This window comes from Diorhabda sublineata, chromosome 6, assembly GCF_026230105.1.
Source record: "Diorhabda sublineata isolate icDioSubl1.1 chromosome 6, icDioSubl1.1, whole genome shotgun sequence".
In the NCBI taxonomy this organism is placed as follows: domain Eukaryota; kingdom Metazoa; phylum Arthropoda; class Insecta; order Coleoptera; family Chrysomelidae; genus Diorhabda; species Diorhabda sublineata.
In genome coordinates this window covers 27781292-27801210 of record NC_079479.1, presented here as the reverse complement: position 1 = coordinate 27801210, position 19919 = coordinate 27781292, and the positions used below count along the sequence as shown (strand labels likewise).

Genomic DNA, 19919 nt, shown 5'->3' with positions numbered 1-19919 from the left:
TTGCACATGAGGTAGCAACTCAAACTATTTTCATTAATTTTGGTCATTACAATAATAGATGTGTGAACTGGTGCATTGTCTAAATGAAATAACACTTTTTTCTTAGCGAAATGCGGTCGTTTTTGATTGAACCGTGACCAAGGCCTTTCTTGCGGATGGAACGGTTCTTTGCCTTCTTTGGAGCCCGGTTCTTCCTTTTCAGTTCATTGTTTAGATAGTTCTTTTATTTACGGTGTGAAGTGAGTGACCCATTGTAATGAAACGGCGTAAAATTCGGCTTCATTTCTGTAAAACATTGCCAATAACGCGACGGAAACATCTTCATGACGCTGTTTTTGTTCCATTGTGAGCAAATACCCATCTTGCTCACAACTTTTCCATGTCCAAATTTTCAGTTGATCTTCGATGTATTGCCTGATGTTGGCTCGCGCATTTCCATTCAACGATCATCCAGAATCACTTTGTAGATTTTCTGGCGTCCCCATTTGGTCGACCACTGCGATGCTGGTCGATGCAGCTTTTATATTGGTTGGGCAAATGCCTTCCAATAAAACATAATACTATAATATTACGCGGAGTATTCAAGCTTGAAACATATGCTGTATAGAGTGTATACTTTCTAATACATCGGTATTTTTCAAGCAGCTATCTCTAGGTCAAGCCAAATACATATGGGACCGTCCACGTACTATGGTCAATTTTATACGAATAGGAAGGGAAGAATATGAACTGAATTTTTTGAAATATATTTCACTGCGCATCAGTCTCATTACATTCATAAACCGGTGTACATTTTTCGGTAAAATGAAGAAATTTTTCTGATTTTCCTGAATTTATCACTGCCCTCACAGGCCATCCGGATCCTATGTGGCAGTATTCTGTACAATACATTCCTGGTGGACATAAATTTTGCCATGGACCGGCTTCAGAAACTAAACATGCAGATGTTTGGCCGCTATCTTCTATGTAAGGATACGTATCTGAATACGTTTGCGAAACATATCTACCTTGATATTCAGTTTGTAATCCGCTGAAAAATTAATTGAGGTTATTAGTTCATATTATATTTTTTTCCAACAGAAACAATCATAACCGTTCAACCGTTAAAAATATCAAAATAAATAAATCATTGATCTCATTTTTTATAGTCACATTAAGAAAACAACTGTATACTCGTATATCTTCCCATACAAAGGCTCACAACAATCAATAGAGTACATTCTAGCCAGCTCAATTATATAACATTTCAGTGTCCAGAGATTTCATTTTTCGTGACTGTTGCTAACACTTCCTTATTTGGTACTCTTTCTTTCCATGATGGAACAATTACATACCATAATTCTACATTTCACATAAGTTCGATTATACTTTTCAAAATCTCTAGTCCAGTCGGTCTAAACCATTCTCTCCTTTGGTTGGAACAGTTTCTTGTTTTTGTAATCACTTACAATTTCTTCGCAGAGAACTCCATGTTCTAGAATCTTCTCTATGTCTGCTCCTATCACCAAACGACTTGTTTTCTCAATATTAATCGAATCTGTATATGATGCTAGATTATATTTGATAATCTACCACGAATTTATTCTTACAAGCTCAAGAATCGCACTATTTCTGCTTTCTATCTCTGGCATTTTATAAATGGCACTCCGAGAAAACATAGATCCGTTTATTCCTTATTATCATTAGAAATAAGGGTTAATTTTGTTCGCTTGAGAAGGATTTCTTCTAGCTAAGCTGGAATTTCTGGAACCGTTGGTGATATTCATATTGAATACACTGTTTACACCATCTCTACACCAACACTCACAATAACACTGTAGGACGCGAGTTTCGATTATCATGTTATCGTCTTCAGAGCCTAAAAATAAACTTTTACAATTTACCTTCAGTACTTTTAGTATAGTTTACCTTCAGTGAACTTTTCCAGTTTACCTACAGTCTCTGAAATAAAAGTTCACCTTCAGTATCTGAAGATGATTGCTTGGTTATCGAAACAGTGTAATTGTGAGTGTTGGTGTGAACAGTGTATTCAGTAACTACTTTTCTTGTAAAAATATGAGTTTCGGAGAAAGAATTATTCACTAGACCGAGCTGTGTTTGAATTAATTTCAATAGACATCATAATCGTGAGAGATTTATTGGGAATCCTCAGATATTTCTATATTTTCGGAATTAAATTAATTTTTTTGTTGTGACAAATAACTCACTATGAAGCTGAAGGGCAAGAATACAGATAAAATTTCTAGAAAAAGAAATTAGAAACTCTAAAAATCGTTACTAAGGAAGCTTATAAGACTTGAAAACATATCGGACGAGTTACAATTTGACTTACCTATGTGGAACTCTTTTTTGTCCCCTTGACAGGTTTTTTACGGGAAATTGAAATTTGAATTGTGCTTTGTCGTATATTGATTTATTTCCTGTTGATTGTTCTAGTGATTGCCTTTGGGATTTTTGGTATACACCAGAAGTATTGTAAAATGTTGGAAAATCCATTTGTGCGTCTTGAAACTGTCTATTGTTGTATGGTATAAACCGGAGTTTGTTGTTGGTCATATAGATATCTAGATATTTCCAAGCCCCGATTTCGTTAGGGGGAATTGAGGGTTGAACAGATCTTGCAATACCGGTTATCTGAAAATATTTGATACGTAAAAATAATCGGGAAAGTCTGTCGATTAAGGTGATATGCCCATTGAATTCATCTCGTTCGTTTTTTTAGCTGTGACCTTACATAGCCTTGTTTCCGAATTATCGTATTTTCACCTTACTATGTCATATTTTTTGTACTCCAATTTCAATTTCTTTAGTATAAGATGCTCATTTTTACTTTTGTTTCAATTTTTTGGGAGGCTTAGAATAACTCTGACATTGTCATTTTGAAATTTCTTTATTGTATCTCATAAATTAATAGACAATTTAATAAAATAGAGTGCTCCGGGACTTATATTTGAGTATATTCTTTAAATTATACATTCGAACATTATTAATTTTTAATGGATGATTAAGTATGTACATTTAGTGTATTTGACGTAATAAACAATTCTACACTACTAATAGTTAATAATCCATTGTACATGCCAAGAAAACCGTTCGCCATAAAGAGATATTCTAAAGAAAATTATCATAAATTGTAATTATTTAGAAAATACCTATAGGAGGTATTAAACTATAATAAAAAATTTCTTGGAGAACTAATGAATAAATAAATAAGCATTTGTACCACATACTATCGATCATATTACCCGCATAAGGAAAAATTTGGAAGATATTAAGAAAAAAAATTTTTTCTAATAGGTAGATTTGTCGAGGAGGTTTATTTGCATTTCCACCACGTTGTCCTGAATTAAATACAATTAATTTTTTTTTGGATATCTTGAAAGCTTGGTAAATGCAACACAAGGGACGAAATAATCAACAGAACTAAGTTCCATTGTGACGCTTTGAGGCAAAATCTTGGAATGCTCTTCCAAGTTCAAAGAAATATCATCCGTAGTCTCCGGAAGTGTGTAGATATGCAGGATTGAATCAATCTTCATATCTCTGATGACGACCGTTGAAAAATATGAAATACAATTGATACGTTGAATTATATTATTTTAAAAAGTATCCAGCATCTTGTTGTATTCATTTTATAAAAATTAGTATCTATCTAGGATGTTATTCAAGAATCAATGCCTGAATGTAATTATGCATAATCGTTGTGATGGTAAGTAGCGTTTAAAAAAATATAAATAGCTAGAACTACATAATATACTTACTTCACAAAGAGACGATTCAGCTGGTGGTATAACTTCTCGTGGAATCGTTTTGTATGGAAGCCATCGATAATTATCTTTCATTTCAGATTGCCTTGGCCGTACTGATGGTGGTGTACGTTTTAATAACTGTAACATTCAGTAAAGAAGATTGATAAATTTATTTTATGAAAAATTTATTATTTTTGATTAGCTCTACCAAAAAGCCGGGAAGATTTCAATTACCAGGTAAATTGAATGATATTGTTAAAATTGGATCTGAAAACTCATTTCACAATAACAGCATCTCAGATGTAAGATGTGATTGGCGTAACCGCGAAAATCTAACAAAACCTATTTCAAATCGCTGAAGGTAGAATTACACTGTTATTTTAAAGTGATTTTCTGTCAAACGACACCTAATATCAAGACGAGAAACATATAATCAAGGTATAAGAAGTAAAAAGAAAATTATATTGGCATGGATGAAATACTATGACTAAAGACCAGAACATTGGATTTGTATACGCAAATGAACCCAAACAAATTATGAAATGCAGAAAAATCGAAAAAGCCACAGCGCCTTGACACAATATTTTAACCCAAGTAGTTAATCGAAATCACCGCGCTACCACCATTTTCGTGTATATTCGGGAAACTTCGGACAATGTCATACGTATCAAATCTAGATCCATCGCATAATGGAATATAAAGCGAACGTCTACTTTATCCTGCCTAATCTTCTTTTCATATGTCTCAGGTACCGCCAATACAAGTGCCGATTCACTTCGAGCTACACCTTTCATGTCATTATTGACATAAATCCCAATTCCAACCAGATACATCAATCGCCACACATTCACAAAACTTTTCGGAAGACTGCTCTACCAAAAACAGAAGTCTCCCAATCTCAAAATTCAATACGTAAAATTTTGAGCAGTTTTACCTCTTTTGAACCACCACGTTCACGCAAACCAAAACTTGGTTGAACTACCACGAACTAAACATGTCTAACTATAATCATAAACAAAGATATTCAAACAAAAATTATATACGTTTGTCTGAATTCCACCAAAACCTAGTATTACTGAACCCACTCGCAACTCAGGGTAGAGCAGCGAGGCAATATCTGCAATTCATTAAATCGAACATTTTGAGCCGTCACCATAAGTCACCGTTGTTGTTAGCGTTGAGTTATTATGTCGAACTAATACTCTATAATCTTTCATCAATTTGAAATAAATGTTCAAAACGAACTGTTATCAGATAGTAGTAACATTGGTACTCCAAGCATAAAGAAACCATCCTCGTCGATAACTTTTACTACATGAAGAGCTTTAGAAGACCTAAAAGAAACCGCTAACGGGAACTTCCCAAACGTATCCAAGACAATAAAGATGAAGAGGTAGCCTTTATTTGATCCGGGAAAAGGTCCCAATAAATCGGTAGCAAAAATTTCTCAAGACTGAGAAACGCGGGGTTGTGCTGTAATGAATCCTTTAGGGTGTGTTCTTCAAATTCTTTAAATATCAAGCAACATCAACTATTACTCTTCTGAAAGCCTTCAAACCACCCACGTGACTTACCAAAGGATTATCATGGAATTTGTCTAAAAAGTTCTTTCGATCACTTCTCCTCTAACTCATCAACAATTTGCCATCGAAAAAACTTTAATGGTTTGGATGTAATACCTTTGGGACCGCTTCCACAGAATCTACGACTGTGACATATTGAGACAATAGATCAAGGGCAATGTGATATTTACCCTTTCGAGGTACGATTTCAAAATCAATCTGCTGTATTCTTAAGGCTCCAACGAGTAAGCCTACCTGCGAAATCCTCAAGATCTTGATGCCAGGCCAATGAAGCATGGTTTGTCACTACCGCGAACAGATTTCATTCCGAGTACAAAGGTAGCTTTTCGATGAACCAGAGTACAGCTAAACATTCTTATTCTGTAGTCGACTAATTACTTTCCTGGCGACTCAATAACTTACTCAAATAACTTATAACTTGAGGTGTACTCTGCATCCTAAGTCCACTAATAATAAGTTTATTTGAAAAATCAATCATAATACATCAAAAATTGAACCTCTACATGAATTTTCTATGTTAAGGGTATCAAGCTAGTAAATGCAGATCAAACGAATCTCAATCAGTGAATGTGGAAGGAAACGAATCTCACGCCAGTAACCAGATCGAAACTTTCTCTTAGCAACGCATAACACAAGTAAGATAAATTGTCAAAATCTTCCAACTACCACATTAGTCAATTAATATACCAATTACAGGTATAAATCAAGTTGCATGCATTCCAATAGAATGATACCAGCTCAGGAACTCATAGAATACAATATCGATAGAAGAACGTATTTTTGTGTCCAAGTTATGGCGATATTAAGTAACAATTTGATCCAATTAGAAAATATTTTGTTTTCTGATGAGAGCAACTTCACGGTTCACAGTCATTTAAATCGTCGAAATTGCCTTTGTTGGTCTAATGAGAATTCTCACTGGATGATGAAAAACATACGCAATATCCTAAAAAAGTTAATGTTTGGGCAGGAATCTTTTTTCCAACGTGCTTCAGATCCTTTATTGTTTTAAGAAGAGTCAAGAACGTCAGCATGATCATCAGATTTGGGACTATTAATCATATGGTCGACTTTGATTGTGACCATATAATTCAAAACCATTGATGGAATGAAAGTATGGAATGTTATGATTCGATAATTCTATTGTAAATGAATTAAAAATAAAATGTTTATTTGTACGAATTATTCTCCTTTTTCCAAATTATCTTTCAATTGGTTTAGAAGTGTGGTTCAAGGACCGACAGGCTTTAGCCCTGGTACCTCATTTACTCTGGGCATCCCCGGCCGTCGGCACAAGCTAGAGAATATATATATTGACTGTACATACTAAAACTACTCGTTTGTATATCATCATCACCATCAGAAAATAAGTAAGTTCTCTGGAATCTAGTATAAATTCTTAGAAATTCGTGGCTCTAATCTGCATACTTACTGCTTCTTGTAAGGTTCTGATGCAATGAACTTTATTATTATTACAAGGTCTTTGGCAGTTTACTAGAACATCTTGGTTGAATTTCTTGGTATACTCTTTCTTGTACGTAGTTATCACGTCATCTTTTATTTTTATATCACTTTCTAGAAGGTCTCCATTTATTTTGGTATTTGCCCGCTGTAAAAACACTTTATTGACAAGATGTACTTAGAAAATAAGACAATAATATAAAACTTCAGTAAAAATAATAAGAATAACAAAGAAGGTTAATATTTATCGAAATTAAAATTAATATGTTCCTACAAATTAAAAAACTATTTCTCTGTTCCTGTGTAAGAATGGACTCCATGACTTAACGATTTTTAGCCATTTTCTTTAGTAGTTTGGTGCCCCTGAATATCAGTTTCATTTTGACAGCTGACTGGATGATGCATTATTCGGTCATGCGTGTGGTTCATAAACTTGATTTTCCGTTTGCTGTTGCCATTGACGTTTGCTGTTACAAAATTAGAAACACTGAAATGCATAAAACCATTGATAGTTGCCGTTTGGGTCAAAAAGAAAAACACAAAAATATCACGAAAACAAAAAGCGGTACACGTAGAATCTGCTACGAACGTCAAACGGCAAACCTCACACGCAAACGGAAACAGCAAATGAAAGTCAAAGTTTATGAATCGGCCTTGAATCTTCAACTGTGTTGAGCATTGATAACTTTCACTAATGGCATTAAATAAAACAATTAACACATTTTCTGTGATAATAGTGGCCTCTTCATCCGAACACTAAGGCATGAATTTTCATATTCTTTTTCATAATTGTTTTTTGATTTAACAGTTAGTAAATTATTCATATCGGTAGAGGCCACGTCCCGCAATTCTCTTCAAGCTCTTCACCCGCTTACAGGATGAGTTTTTTTCTGACCTAAGCAAACTTTTAAAATCAAATATTTCCAAAGTCATCTGTCAAACATAAATCAGTGTTACCAACCGACCACCTACGATAGAGTGTAATTCCTCTAATGTACATTTTAAACAATTTTTCTATATATAAATAGAGGGAATAGAAGCAGAAACAGGAAAAATAGTATAAAATACTCGTAGCAGAAAATCATTCCAGCATTCTTTCGTTCTGCCTATCGCGCTCGTGACGAATTTGGAACTATTGTTGCAATGAAAAGCCTCCTGTTACTTGTATTTCAATATACTATTATAATCTTATCAGTGAAGTAAAAGGTTTTTTAAACAGTTACTTACGCAATCATATTCCTGTGGAATACTAGGAATAAAAGAATGTCCCATTTTGTAACTAGATCGGTAATCTGATTTTTTTGCAAGTAGTGGAATACCATAATCCACATGACTGAGAGTATTTTGTGTACATTGTCGAGGAAGGTACATTTCAATGTTGTTTATTTATCAGATATAAAGAATATACTGACAATACCAAACATTCATATTCAAATGTCATTATTGATAGATTCATGAATAGAGGGTTAAGCTCATACAAGATCACCTCATTGGTTGTATGTATCTCATTTTTCAAGATATACACAGTTCACGTAACAAATATTTCGATTTTTATTGGCTATTTAAAAAAATGTATTCATGCTATAGGTTGATTGAAAGTGCATCATGCATCGTTACTGCAAAAAAACTTATCAACATAATTTTGTGAAGAGAAGGTATATAATAACTGTTGTTCAAGATATACTGAAATTTTCTACTGCTTGTGAAGCTGGTCTACGTCTTTGTTTTGCCATCTCTCGGAAGATTTAGGAAGTCTTCTTCGAAAAAAATATCTTGTCACGTAACTATTAGCGCACGAGGGATTCTAAATCCGCTTTGCTTTTAAATCGCAGTCAGCCAAATGCCTATTTCAACGGACCAAATAAATAATAGTCACATGGCGATAAATCCGGACTGATAGGAGGGTGTTCCAACGTTTCCCAAACAAATTCGTTTAACGTTTCCATCGTACGCCCCGCTGTATGCGGTCTGGTGTGCAGCGATATCGCTCTACGGATTGGGTTATACTGTCGTTTTGATCTGCAGGCAGGTTTCACCGTGTTTTTTAGATTCCTATAATACTAAGCGTTCACAGTTCGTTGTTAAGTCAGAAAATTAACCGTCTGAAAACTGGCGCTCCTTCGTCTTTCTTCCTCCACACCATAGACACGCGTTTACTCTCCGGAATATAGTGGTGTACCGAAGTCTCGTATGTGGTGAATATTCGAAGCAACAAATTTTCTCCTTCCTCTTCACAGCACTGCAGTAGACGCGTGCAAACTTCCCAGCTTATGCATTTCTGCTCAAAATTCAGAATTCCTAGCACCCATCTGACTGAAATTTTGCGGTAATCGAGCTGTATATGAATTATTTATGGAATGCCACCTTCCTGGTGCCCAATTATTCAGTCATATCGTCTACAGTACTGCGTCGGTCCGTCAAAATGAGTTTTTCTACAGCGCTAACGTTCTCATTGGTAATACTTGTTCTGGGGCGCCGCTCATGTAGACTTTCCGGAAAGCGGAACACCATTCATACACTTGAGCCTTGGAGGGGCATTTATCCCCGAATTTTCAGCGAATTTTACATTATCTTTGACCAAAACACGAATAATGATTCGTTGCACAACAGATATTGGTACATCCTTCTCGCTCATAACTATAAGTACACTAAAAAGTGAGGTTACACGCGCTCAGCTGTGCTCTTCAGTACGACCAGTCTAATATCCAGTGCAGTCACTTTACGACAATAAGTTTTTCGCGATATTATTCGAAAATTCTGGTTTATATTTGACCGCCCTTGTTAATAATTGCACCACTACATTTAATAGATCCAAAGTTACAGTACATCACAGTCAAGATATTACGTATTGAGTCAATAATTATGATTAAATGATATGAATTATTTCTCATTGTTACCAGTGGAAAGTGTTAAATGAAGCTTAGAACGTCCTTCGACGTTATGCAAAGTTTTGTAGAAAATGGGTGTAGAATACAGATAAAGATAAATTGATTAAATCGATCAATTATTGAATTATTAACTTTATTGAATTAGGCGAAACTGTTTATACTTCCAGTTTTCTGTAATATGTTTGTTGGGAATTAGAGACTGTAGCGTCACCTGCGCCGAACCGTCGAATTAAATGCGAAATTATTTTTCTATTTCACATCCACAGAGAACAAAAAGCGGCTATCCAAATCAGCATTTTTGGATTAATAACCTCCCAGATTGTTTATTTTATTTTCGAGGATAGGATCGTCCTTTTCCCATCGCTGTTTGTTTTGTTTCTATCGTTCAGTTCCCTTCACAAATAGTTGATTTGATAGTATTATTTTTGGCGTAAGTTGTAGTCTTTTATGTTAGCTATAGTAATTGAATACCTCGTTGATCGTATGATTGAAAAAGCTGCTCAAAAATGTAATAAATAGCTTCTGCAAATAACAAAAAGCTTCAAATCGATAATTTGTTATGCAGTTCGAGAACTTTCACTGAAGTTTGACAATTGAAGAATGTTGCTACATATGCTAAGTACAGAAAGTAAATTCATCCTTAGAGGATGGAAGTACGTACAATATGACAGTACTGATTCCTTTAGCATGAATATAGACTGGTGGAAAGGCTGGAGTGAGTCAAAAGATATGAGGAAAAAAATACGTATTCCATTGTACAAATTGGGTTCAGTTAGTCAGTTACTGTGAACATGAAACTTGTCATTCAGGCCTTGTAGACACAGAAACTAATGCTTGTATGTAGAAGAAAAATAGTTGTGAAAAAACGAAAATTTCTCATCTGTCTGAAAGTGTGGAGAAAGTACTTCCAGCTCTATTAGATTTACCTATAAGAAATCAAGATTAGATTTATGTGGTCTGCTAGTGGATCATCAGGATCGATTGGCTTCTCATGTGTTTTGGGAATATACAGAAGATACCTAATTTATTAGAAAACTTGATTCAAGATTAGTTTATGCAACCAAAATTAAAAATAACCATTAAACTAACAAATTAAATTACTTTTTGAAAGACACTGAAATGGTAGCTACTTGTCGTTCATACAGAAAATTAACCGTAAATTTAAATTAAAATTAAACTAAGAATTCGCCAACTTTTAACTTCTTAGCTTAATTCCTTAATTTTGTGAAGTTATAAGCACAGAATACGTTCGGTTTTTGTTATGTTTACAACATCCTTGTTCATTGGTTTTGGGAATATATTCGCGTTATTGCGCCGATTTCCGCCGTGGAGTTTTATTTTTAAAACAGCTATAAAAAAAAATACGAAGAATGCCAATGGAACGCCAATAGATAGTGTTATGAGCTTTTCACATTTGTATGACAAAAAGGACCCATACAGTGAATTTCTGTTGGTTTACCAGTAGTTTACAATTATTCTCCATGCATAAACCAAAAAATTACAACCAAGAAAATATAGTTTAATTTTAATTTAGTTTCAATTTTGGCTACATAAACCAAGCTTTACTTAACAACTGATTAATGTCATGTCGTTTGTGGCCGTAAACTTCTTATTATTTATCTGTGGTAGTAATACACAGTTTTGTATTCTGTCAGTGACATTAGTAGTTTGGCCATTTTATTCATAAAGCATAAAACGGTCTGCTTAACCAAATCTGTCAGACTGTCTTCTGACGTAACAAATTACACGATACATAGTAAAATGTAAACAAACAACATAATAATAAATAATGTGATTCATTTCACGTAAATGTCACTAGATAAGGTGAATGAAGTATGAGTAGCTTCTCAAGTTTCAAGCAAATTGTAAGCATAAGATGAGAAATAGACACAAAAAAACTTAAAAGATTGAAGAAATAATAACTGGACTTGATATGAACATTCTTCTTGTCATTATCACCAATATCTTGGTTTGTTGTTTGTAAGTCAATGAAATACAAAATCTTTACAACATCAAAATGTGCCTAAGTAGTATAGCAGTTTCGTTACTGAAGACATTTCAAATATAACTTGACATTTAATAGTTATTTTAAGGTACTAAAAATATTTTAGCTAAACTTTTTAGAATACAATGGCAGAAGAGAATCTATCTTCCAAACATATTGAAAATAAAGAAGGCGAAGATAATTCTGATTCGGAACCGATATCACATATGATATTAGATTTAGGAGATGATTCTCCATTTAGTTTAAGGGAATCCAATAGGTTAGGAAATTCAAAAACAGGAGTCTCGGGTATGCTATTTATGTTATACATTTCAAATAATATTTATTTGTAAAAATACAAAGTTTTTTTAGTTTCATATATCATCCTTCAATGAAAAATATTTCAAAAATTTTATCATTAGTTATTATTGTTTCACTAATATTTAATGTTGAATAATTATGTTTCACCACTATTTATTGTTACTTAGTAGTATATAAACATTCAGCTCGAATAATAGGTTAAAATTAATTTCACACCTTTATATACACCCTTTTATGCGTTTCTCATGATATTTTGTTCAAAAACAAATTTTTGGGCGATTATATTGTTTACTTATCAAATATTTTTACATGGGTGATTGCTTGGTATATTTCACATGTCAGTAAATTTTTTTTATCCTCTCACAATAATAGAAATGTATACTTGCCTTTCTTATTATTATTATGACAAAAAAATAAATAACACCAACAGAGTTAATTCTATTTTTATGAAACTAATGTGGATTCGTTTTTTTTAATCTTTGCAAAATAACTGGGTACTTGGAGGCTAATTTAATATATACCTCTAGCTTCTGGCTCAAGCACTGGTGATAGTCATAAGAGAGAAGACAATCCATTTTCTTTTAAACACTTTCTTGAAAGCGTTTCAACTGATAACTACCAAGCAAAGGGTGCCAGGCCAAAGGTGTATGAAAACCGTTCAGCATCTTCCGACTATAGTAATCTCATTCCAGAGTCCAAACCTTCTAGGTTAATTCCAGAATATCCTTCAGCATTACCTGATTTTGTACAGGATCATCTAGTCATTGAACAGGTAAGTACATATTAATGATTGTGATTGAATTATGTATAAAAGATTGGGATTCTGAAAATCCTCAAGCAAATTATTATCAAAAAAACAGAATCAAACTGATTAAACACTAGGAAGACTAGTGTGGTCAAATGACTTCTATGTCGTTTTATGATCAGCCATATATAAATATTTATTATAAATGATTACATACCTTGAAAGACCTCAAGGGTCATTTGCATTTGACTAATGCAGTAAATATTTACATTTAAATAAATATACTTGTGGTGTGGGTAGTTGAAATGAACATTTTCAATTCTTTCTTGTTTTGTTCTTATCAAATCAAAGTCATATTACAAGTCACATTAATTTTATAATGTATCGTAATCATTCTCTTTGCATTTATTGCAATATTACATAAAATAGTGATTCTTCCATTGATGATGACATGGTAAAAGTGTACATTATTTTAATTATTGATAATAATAAAATAAAAATTTCAATATTGAGAGAAACAGAAAACTTTGTTATATTACTATTTATTTCAATGTTTTAGACTCAGCACCTTTGTCGACTTTATGTAGTATAAACCTAAGAACAGAAAGAGATTAAGGTTGGGGTCGAGGACATCATGGCTGAGGTTAGGTTAGGTTCAAAACTGATAAATTGTGATAGTATCACTTAATAAACTTTTTTTTAATAACTGTTGAGCCATTTCATTTAGTAATAAATATGTCCACTAATAAAATATAAATATAAAACTATAGCATACGAATAAAACATTACAACCTATGAATGAGTCATTTGACCACACTTGGTCTTTGTAGGTAATTCAAAATTTCTGTCTTACTAGTGTTAATGGGAATAATATATAACATTTGAGTCCCCCTCATTGGCAGAAATCTGTAATATTCAATATATTTACCATTATTATTAATCTGTAAAGTACATATAATTTATTGTTTTCCAATGTTTTAGTGTTACTTAAGAAATAATTCACCAGACAATTATAATGGAGATATGAACAATCTTCCTGATTTTACACCAGGGAGAATAAATAGAAATAATGGTATAAAAGTGGAAAGTACTTCCAATAAACCAGTTCCATTAGATTTACCTATAAGAAATCAAGATTTCCCTTTAGATTTACCTTTACCCAACTCAGGCAGTTCTAGAAATGTACCAACAGCTAGTGAGGTATTTCTCTTTATTATCACGCAATAGGAATAAGAATACACTAATCTGAAAGCTTATACTCCACTTTTTTAGTTTGTAATACATATATCAGTTATAATTTTTAATCAATTTTTTTTGTGACCACAGTGCAATATTGACTGACTTTAAAGACTTCTTGGAAACTGTGATTGGGTTAACCCAATTAAGATCTGAATGGTCTGAAATTAAACTGGATCACATTCCCTGTAGTTAGAAAAATTAAATAATTGGGTCATAGTCATGTGATGGGATTCTTTCTACCCTGATAGACAAATGGGTAAATGCAGATCAGATGACGGGTTGTTTTGTTTGTTTATGTTTTTTTGAACTTTAAATATCGTTTATTCTCATATATATATATATATATATATATATATATATATATATATATATATAATGGTCTTCAACTTCTATATGTTTTAGTGTTCTTGACAGGAGTCTTGACAAATTGATGTCCTGGGCGTTTGCAGAACTCAGTATCCATGAGCCACGTTGGCCTGTCGATCTTGCAGATACTGCTCCATATGGAATTATGTTGATGAGCTCGGAAGAGCATATGCTGTGGTAGTATCAATAGAATAGAGTCAGATCAGCGACCTTTCTTCTATGCTCTAAGCTCTCCAAGTTTCTGGTCACCTCTGGATCGCCTATAAGTCGAATTGCTCTCTTCTATATTGAGTCCAGCATCTTCAGAGTATGCTTAGGAGCCAAGCTCTAAATGTGCGAGCAATACTCCAAAGGTGTATGAATCTGGGCTTGGTAGAGGACTAGAAGCTGTGTACTGTGAAAATTAACACAAAGCAAAGAATTTTCTATACCATTTACTACAACCATTTCATCTAGATCTTTATTCACATAGATAAATATAACGCTTCTTTCTAGGTGGGAAATTCAAAGAGTTTGCCTGATTTCCTCACAGACAGTGCAGTCTGTGACACATTATCTGCTCCACATAGTCCACAAGAGCAAACTGAAAGACTGAGGAATGAATTAGACATTACTAAAAGACAATTGTTAGAAAATCAAAGATTGTGTGATAACTTAAGTAGAGAATTGGAAATTGCTAGAAATAAGGAGCATGAATATACCCAAAATCTTGCCAGGGCCCTTGAAAAGGTGGAGGATAATCTAGAAAAAAGTAATGTAAGTATATATAAAAATGTGTGTAACTGTTACAAACATTTGTATTTATAATTTTAATTTATACTTTTAACATCATAATTTTTAATTTAATATTTATAAGAATTTAAATTATTGAACACACTTGAAAGATTATTTTTTGTTGTCCTTCTGTTTCTTATAATGATTCTGTTTGATTTTATTTATTTTGTCTGAGTGTACGATTGTGTTTTTAAGTTTTGTTTTTGTTTACTTTTATTTATATGTGCTTCCGTTCCTAGTTGTTCTATTTTTATTTGTTTCATTTGTATTTTTTTGTAGCTTTTTTGTTTGTTTGTGTGTTTGGTTCGTTAGATTTGAGATAGTGTATTCTTTAATGAAGGGGAAAATCTTAGAGACATCTCAGTTGCTGGAGTTAAGAGGATATATGCGATTTTTACCTACCAACCCCCCCCTCCTTGATTATATAGAGACAGTAACAAAACCACCAGAAAGTATTACTTCATCATAATCCTTGGTGATAGTAAACCTTTGATTTGTGATATGGTTGCTCTACATTCCTCTTGACATCTTTGACATACATACTTTAGGATAGTAAAGACAAAATGGTGAGTCTGTAATTTTACAATGATACAAACAAGGAATAAAACATCCATGTCCTGTGAGTAGCTGTGTTAAGTGATAATTTATACATCGTTTACAGCTCTTTGTAATGATATGTTGAATAGCATTCTTGTGACCTCTGAGTGAGTTATTTCAGACCGATAACTTGATTTTTTTAAGTTTAACCAGTTTTTTGCGGTTTGTTCCCAATTACCAAATGCCAATATGCTTTGAAAAGATAATTTCGGCATTTCGGCTTGACAAACTATGTGGCTTATCAGGTGTTTGAGGGCGTGTTAGGGTCTGTGTTTTTCCTTCCATCTCGGAAAAGTCTCTTACTACTCCGAGAATGAGTAACAGACTTTTTACACTCCAGCACAATCTTAGATACATTATTTCAGTCATAATGGTTGGTATGGCAGCTCTATTGGGAAGACAGCATATTTTTCAAGTGAAAAAAATTAGTTATTTTGGAGTGTTCTCCACAGAAACCTGCTCCGGCCAAGGCATTTATCCTGGAGTTATCCATGTACCAGGTAGTACCATTATTTGGTATTGTGAGAAGTAAATCATTTTGTAAGAAATTTATGATCACGTTATGTTGTTAAAAAATGTTTTTAATCACATAAATTATGTTTCTGAAGTGTTTTAAAGATATCTGACATAAATTCAGTATTCAGATTTTAACACCTTGAAATTTTATAATGCAGCTGGTTAAGAATTTTTAAAGTGACCTAACTTCATTCTTCATAAAATATCACTTCTTATTCACTTTATAATTACAACAATTTAGTATGAACTATAGATTTATCACCATTAGATAAACTTAAATAATATGAGTCATTAGTATCCTATAGGTATATTTTTAAATTCATTGAAATGCAAACCTTTTAATATCTTCATTTGAAGATAAAGGGATTACGCTACTATCAAAATAAAAAGTTCAATTATACTTTTTTATTTATACTTAATATTGCTTCAACAGTACTGTTTCATATCTGTTTCTCGAAATGATTGTTTCGAAGTCTTAATAATATTAATTTTGTACTATTGTCTATCAACTTATTCAAATATATCTTTACAGAAACGGGCTACAACTGCAGAGGCTCTAGTATCAAAGCTAAAGCAAGAAATAAAATCTTTAACTGTAAGTATTTATATAAAAAGTTATAAAAAGTGTTTCTCTTATATGAATTTCTAAAAAAATGGCATGTATATTGATTAAATCTTCCTTCACTTATTTTGAGGGCTTACCTAGTAATATTCAATTTCTTCAGTCTCGATTTTGGGATGTCCATGATTCTCTTTGGAGGTCTGCCTGCTCATATTCTAGCGGTTGGCTTCTTTAATGCTTGTTTCACCAGCAAATACTTCCTCATTCTGTCGACTTGCTCTTTTTACTTTCGTCTTCTCCTCTTTACTTTTCACTCTCGTCTTCTCCTCTTTACCCATCTGACTATATCTTTCATCTGTCTAATGTCGCAACAGCGTTTTCTGTCCAGGATGGCTATTGATCTAACAGTTTTCATCTCTGTTGTTCTGAGAAGTTGTTTTTTCCTGCTTGTATCCGACCTCGTCTCAGCTGTTTTGTATATACGCACCTTGCTTAATGTGGACATGATTTTGTTGCACCATATGACGTCGCGTGAACATCCAGATATTCCTGCAGCATTGTTGACTTGCATGCGTGCTTCCTCGTAGATGTTTCTGTTGCTTGATGTATAGTTCCTAGATAGTTGCAGTTCATAACTTCTGCTATTATTTAATCGTCTATCGCTAATTTGCAGCGTACTGCGTCTTTACTTATTGTCAGACTTTGTTTTAGGGATAGATATCTTCATAGTGAACTGATCTGCCTTTCGGTTAAATTTGAAAAGAATTCGTTGTAGATTTTCTTCTTCTATTTCTGCTATGAGGACAGCATACAATTTGGATCTCGCTATTTCCTATCATGTATCCTCTTCCTGCAGTTTTACTTCCATTTGTTATGCGTTCTAGGACAAGGTTGAAAAACATTGGACTTAGACTGCCACCTTGTCTAATTCCTTTTGTTATTGGAATGTAAACTGTGAGTGTGTTGTGTTGTACTCTTGTACGGTTTAGAGAGTTAAATTCCTTGACTAATTGTATCACTTTTTTCTTGATTCGTTCTTCTTATAAAATGCGTATGGCCTTTTACGAGTTTCATAAATATTGCATCTATTGTTGATCTATTGTGTCTGAAGCGTTGTTGCTCTTCATTTATTTCTATATTTAACAAGAGGTACTGTGTTGATATCCTTGTTAGATGGTACTAAGGAGGCATATGCCACGGTAATTACTTGGGTCTTTTTTCTTTTCTTTCTAATGAATAGGAATGTGATAGTGAGTTATTGATTAATAATACTAATACTTTTTTCAAATTTTAGAATCAATTAAACATAGCGAGAGCTGAAAATCAAAGTCTCAAAGGAGAAGAAGCTGCTGGTGGTCATGGCTATTACAACTCTTCTAATCAGTTACATTATATTCAGTTAGCTCAAGAATTACGAACTGCTGCAAGTACTGCGGAACATTCTTTGAGGTATGTGTAAAGATAGGATAGCGGAACATTTTCTGGATAATCTTTAATCATCCATAATTGTATATCACGTTTGTTATACCCTACTGTTAAACAAATATCGAAAATAATTAGTATGTTATTTCAAATTATGTTCTAAAACCACATTGGCTTACCAAGATTGAATTTTTTAATAACATATTATATTTTTGATGACTTTTAATAACAACTATATTCCAACCCTCTGACATAACTTCTGTATTTATTAATAAAGAAGAATCTAAGATCGTTACGTTATTCATTTTATTTCTCCAATATATTAGCTTCACAACGGAGGAGGTTTAACATTTCCAATTATTATTTATCTAGGATTTACGAACAATATTGTGGCTGTCAAACCACGTCTCATTCAAGCATATATTCGTTTCTCCACTTTATCAGACGACTATTTTCCCATTCTTCGTTCATTGTCCTCTAAAAGGTTGAAAATGTCCTATTGATAAATTTTTCATTATAAAATTAATATTGTTTTGATTGTTTCAGACAACTGCTGACTGGCGTAGATAATCTACGAATTATGGCTGCTTCTATAGAAAATATGCATCGGATAGAGGAAACAAGAGATCCATTTTCAAATTTCGATGAAGACGCCGGTCCAGCTCTATAATTTTCTTTTGTAGTAGTATTGCTAAGGAATGTACATAAATGATTTTATTTATTGTTACATTTAAACTTTTTGATACATGTGATCATATTAATTTATTTAACTTCTGGTATATATCCAGACAATGTATATATTTTTACATTTTTAAACTGCGCCCACTAAAGATGTCGGTTTTTATCATATTAGATCTTTATTTTTAAAGACGAACGCTTGTTATAATAAAGTTTATATAGTAATTTGTTTATTTTATTCATCAAAGTTTAGAAATAAAAAAAGATACATTATTCAAAGATGAATGAGTTGGCCAGTGTTCATTCAAATTTCATCGGCAAATTATAAACGGAAAGAGAAAAAAATAGAATACAATGAACTCATTACCGGCATCAATGGGCGTGGAATAAACCATAGCTAGGTAAGATTATCTACAACCAACATAAGAGAGGGTGTGGCAATAAATACCATGCAAGTATTTCTAATAAATGGTCAAAAAACAAATGATGTTTCTCAGGCAAACCGTTAGCAATCCAACTCTGAATGGAAACAAACAAATTCAACTCACCTCTAACAACTTGGAATTCAATTGAGGGCTGTAACCATCCTAAATTTCCATATATAAGTCCTAGTCTTATCTTTAATATATCAATCTAAGCTGTTCTTAATTTATAACTGCTTTTATTCGTTGTGCTCTTTTGGATACGCAGTTAATGCGAATTTATTATTTTTTCAATAAATTTATAATTTGCTGAAATTTGTTTTATTGTTCTTAGCAAAAATATTAATTTTGATAATCGTGTCCGGGGAGAGTTTTAGTTTGTTTAGTTTTTATTTATATTTGATTCATAAGGTGTCTTCAGCTTTTTCGTCTTTTTTTATTAATTGTTCACGTCGTTCGTTGAAAAGCTGGTGGCGTCCAATTTAATATTAATTGTTCACCCCATCTGAGTACCAGTTATTTAAATTCTTCAAGTGATGTCGAATACCACTTCCTGAAGAGTTTCTGTATGGAGTGTAGAGAAGGAGGAACATCTATGGGTTAAAAAATGTG

At 33.0% G+C, this 19919-nt stretch overlaps 2 protein-coding genes across 2 annotated transcripts; one reads left to right on the top strand and one right to left on the bottom strand.

Annotated features, from left to right (window-relative positions):
- Positions 1–666: 666 nt before the first annotated feature.
- Positions 667–8164, bottom strand: LOC130445870 (uncharacterized). Its single transcript, XM_056781757.1, has 5 exons — positions 8021–8164; positions 6765–6941; positions 3762–3887; positions 2333–2634; positions 667–1030 (listed from the first exon to the last, which is right to left on the bottom strand). Exons 1-5 carry the CDS (start codon positions 8162–8164, stop codon positions 751–753), a joined length of 1029 nt encoding a protein of 342 aa, XP_056637735.1. The 3' UTR covers positions 667–750.
- Positions 8165–11706: 3542 nt separating this feature from the next.
- On the top strand, positions 11707–19110 carry LOC130444960 (endosome-associated-trafficking regulator 1). Its single transcript, XM_056780360.1, has 7 exons — positions 11707–11974; positions 12514–12758; positions 13713–13931; positions 14832–15092; positions 16756–16818; positions 18080–18234; positions 18754–19110. Exons 1-7 carry the CDS (start codon positions 11812–11814, stop codon positions 18875–18877), a joined length of 1230 nt encoding a protein of 409 aa, XP_056636338.1. The 5' UTR covers positions 11707–11811; the 3' UTR covers positions 18878–19110.
- The last annotated feature ends 809 nt before the right edge of the window (positions 19111–19919 follow it).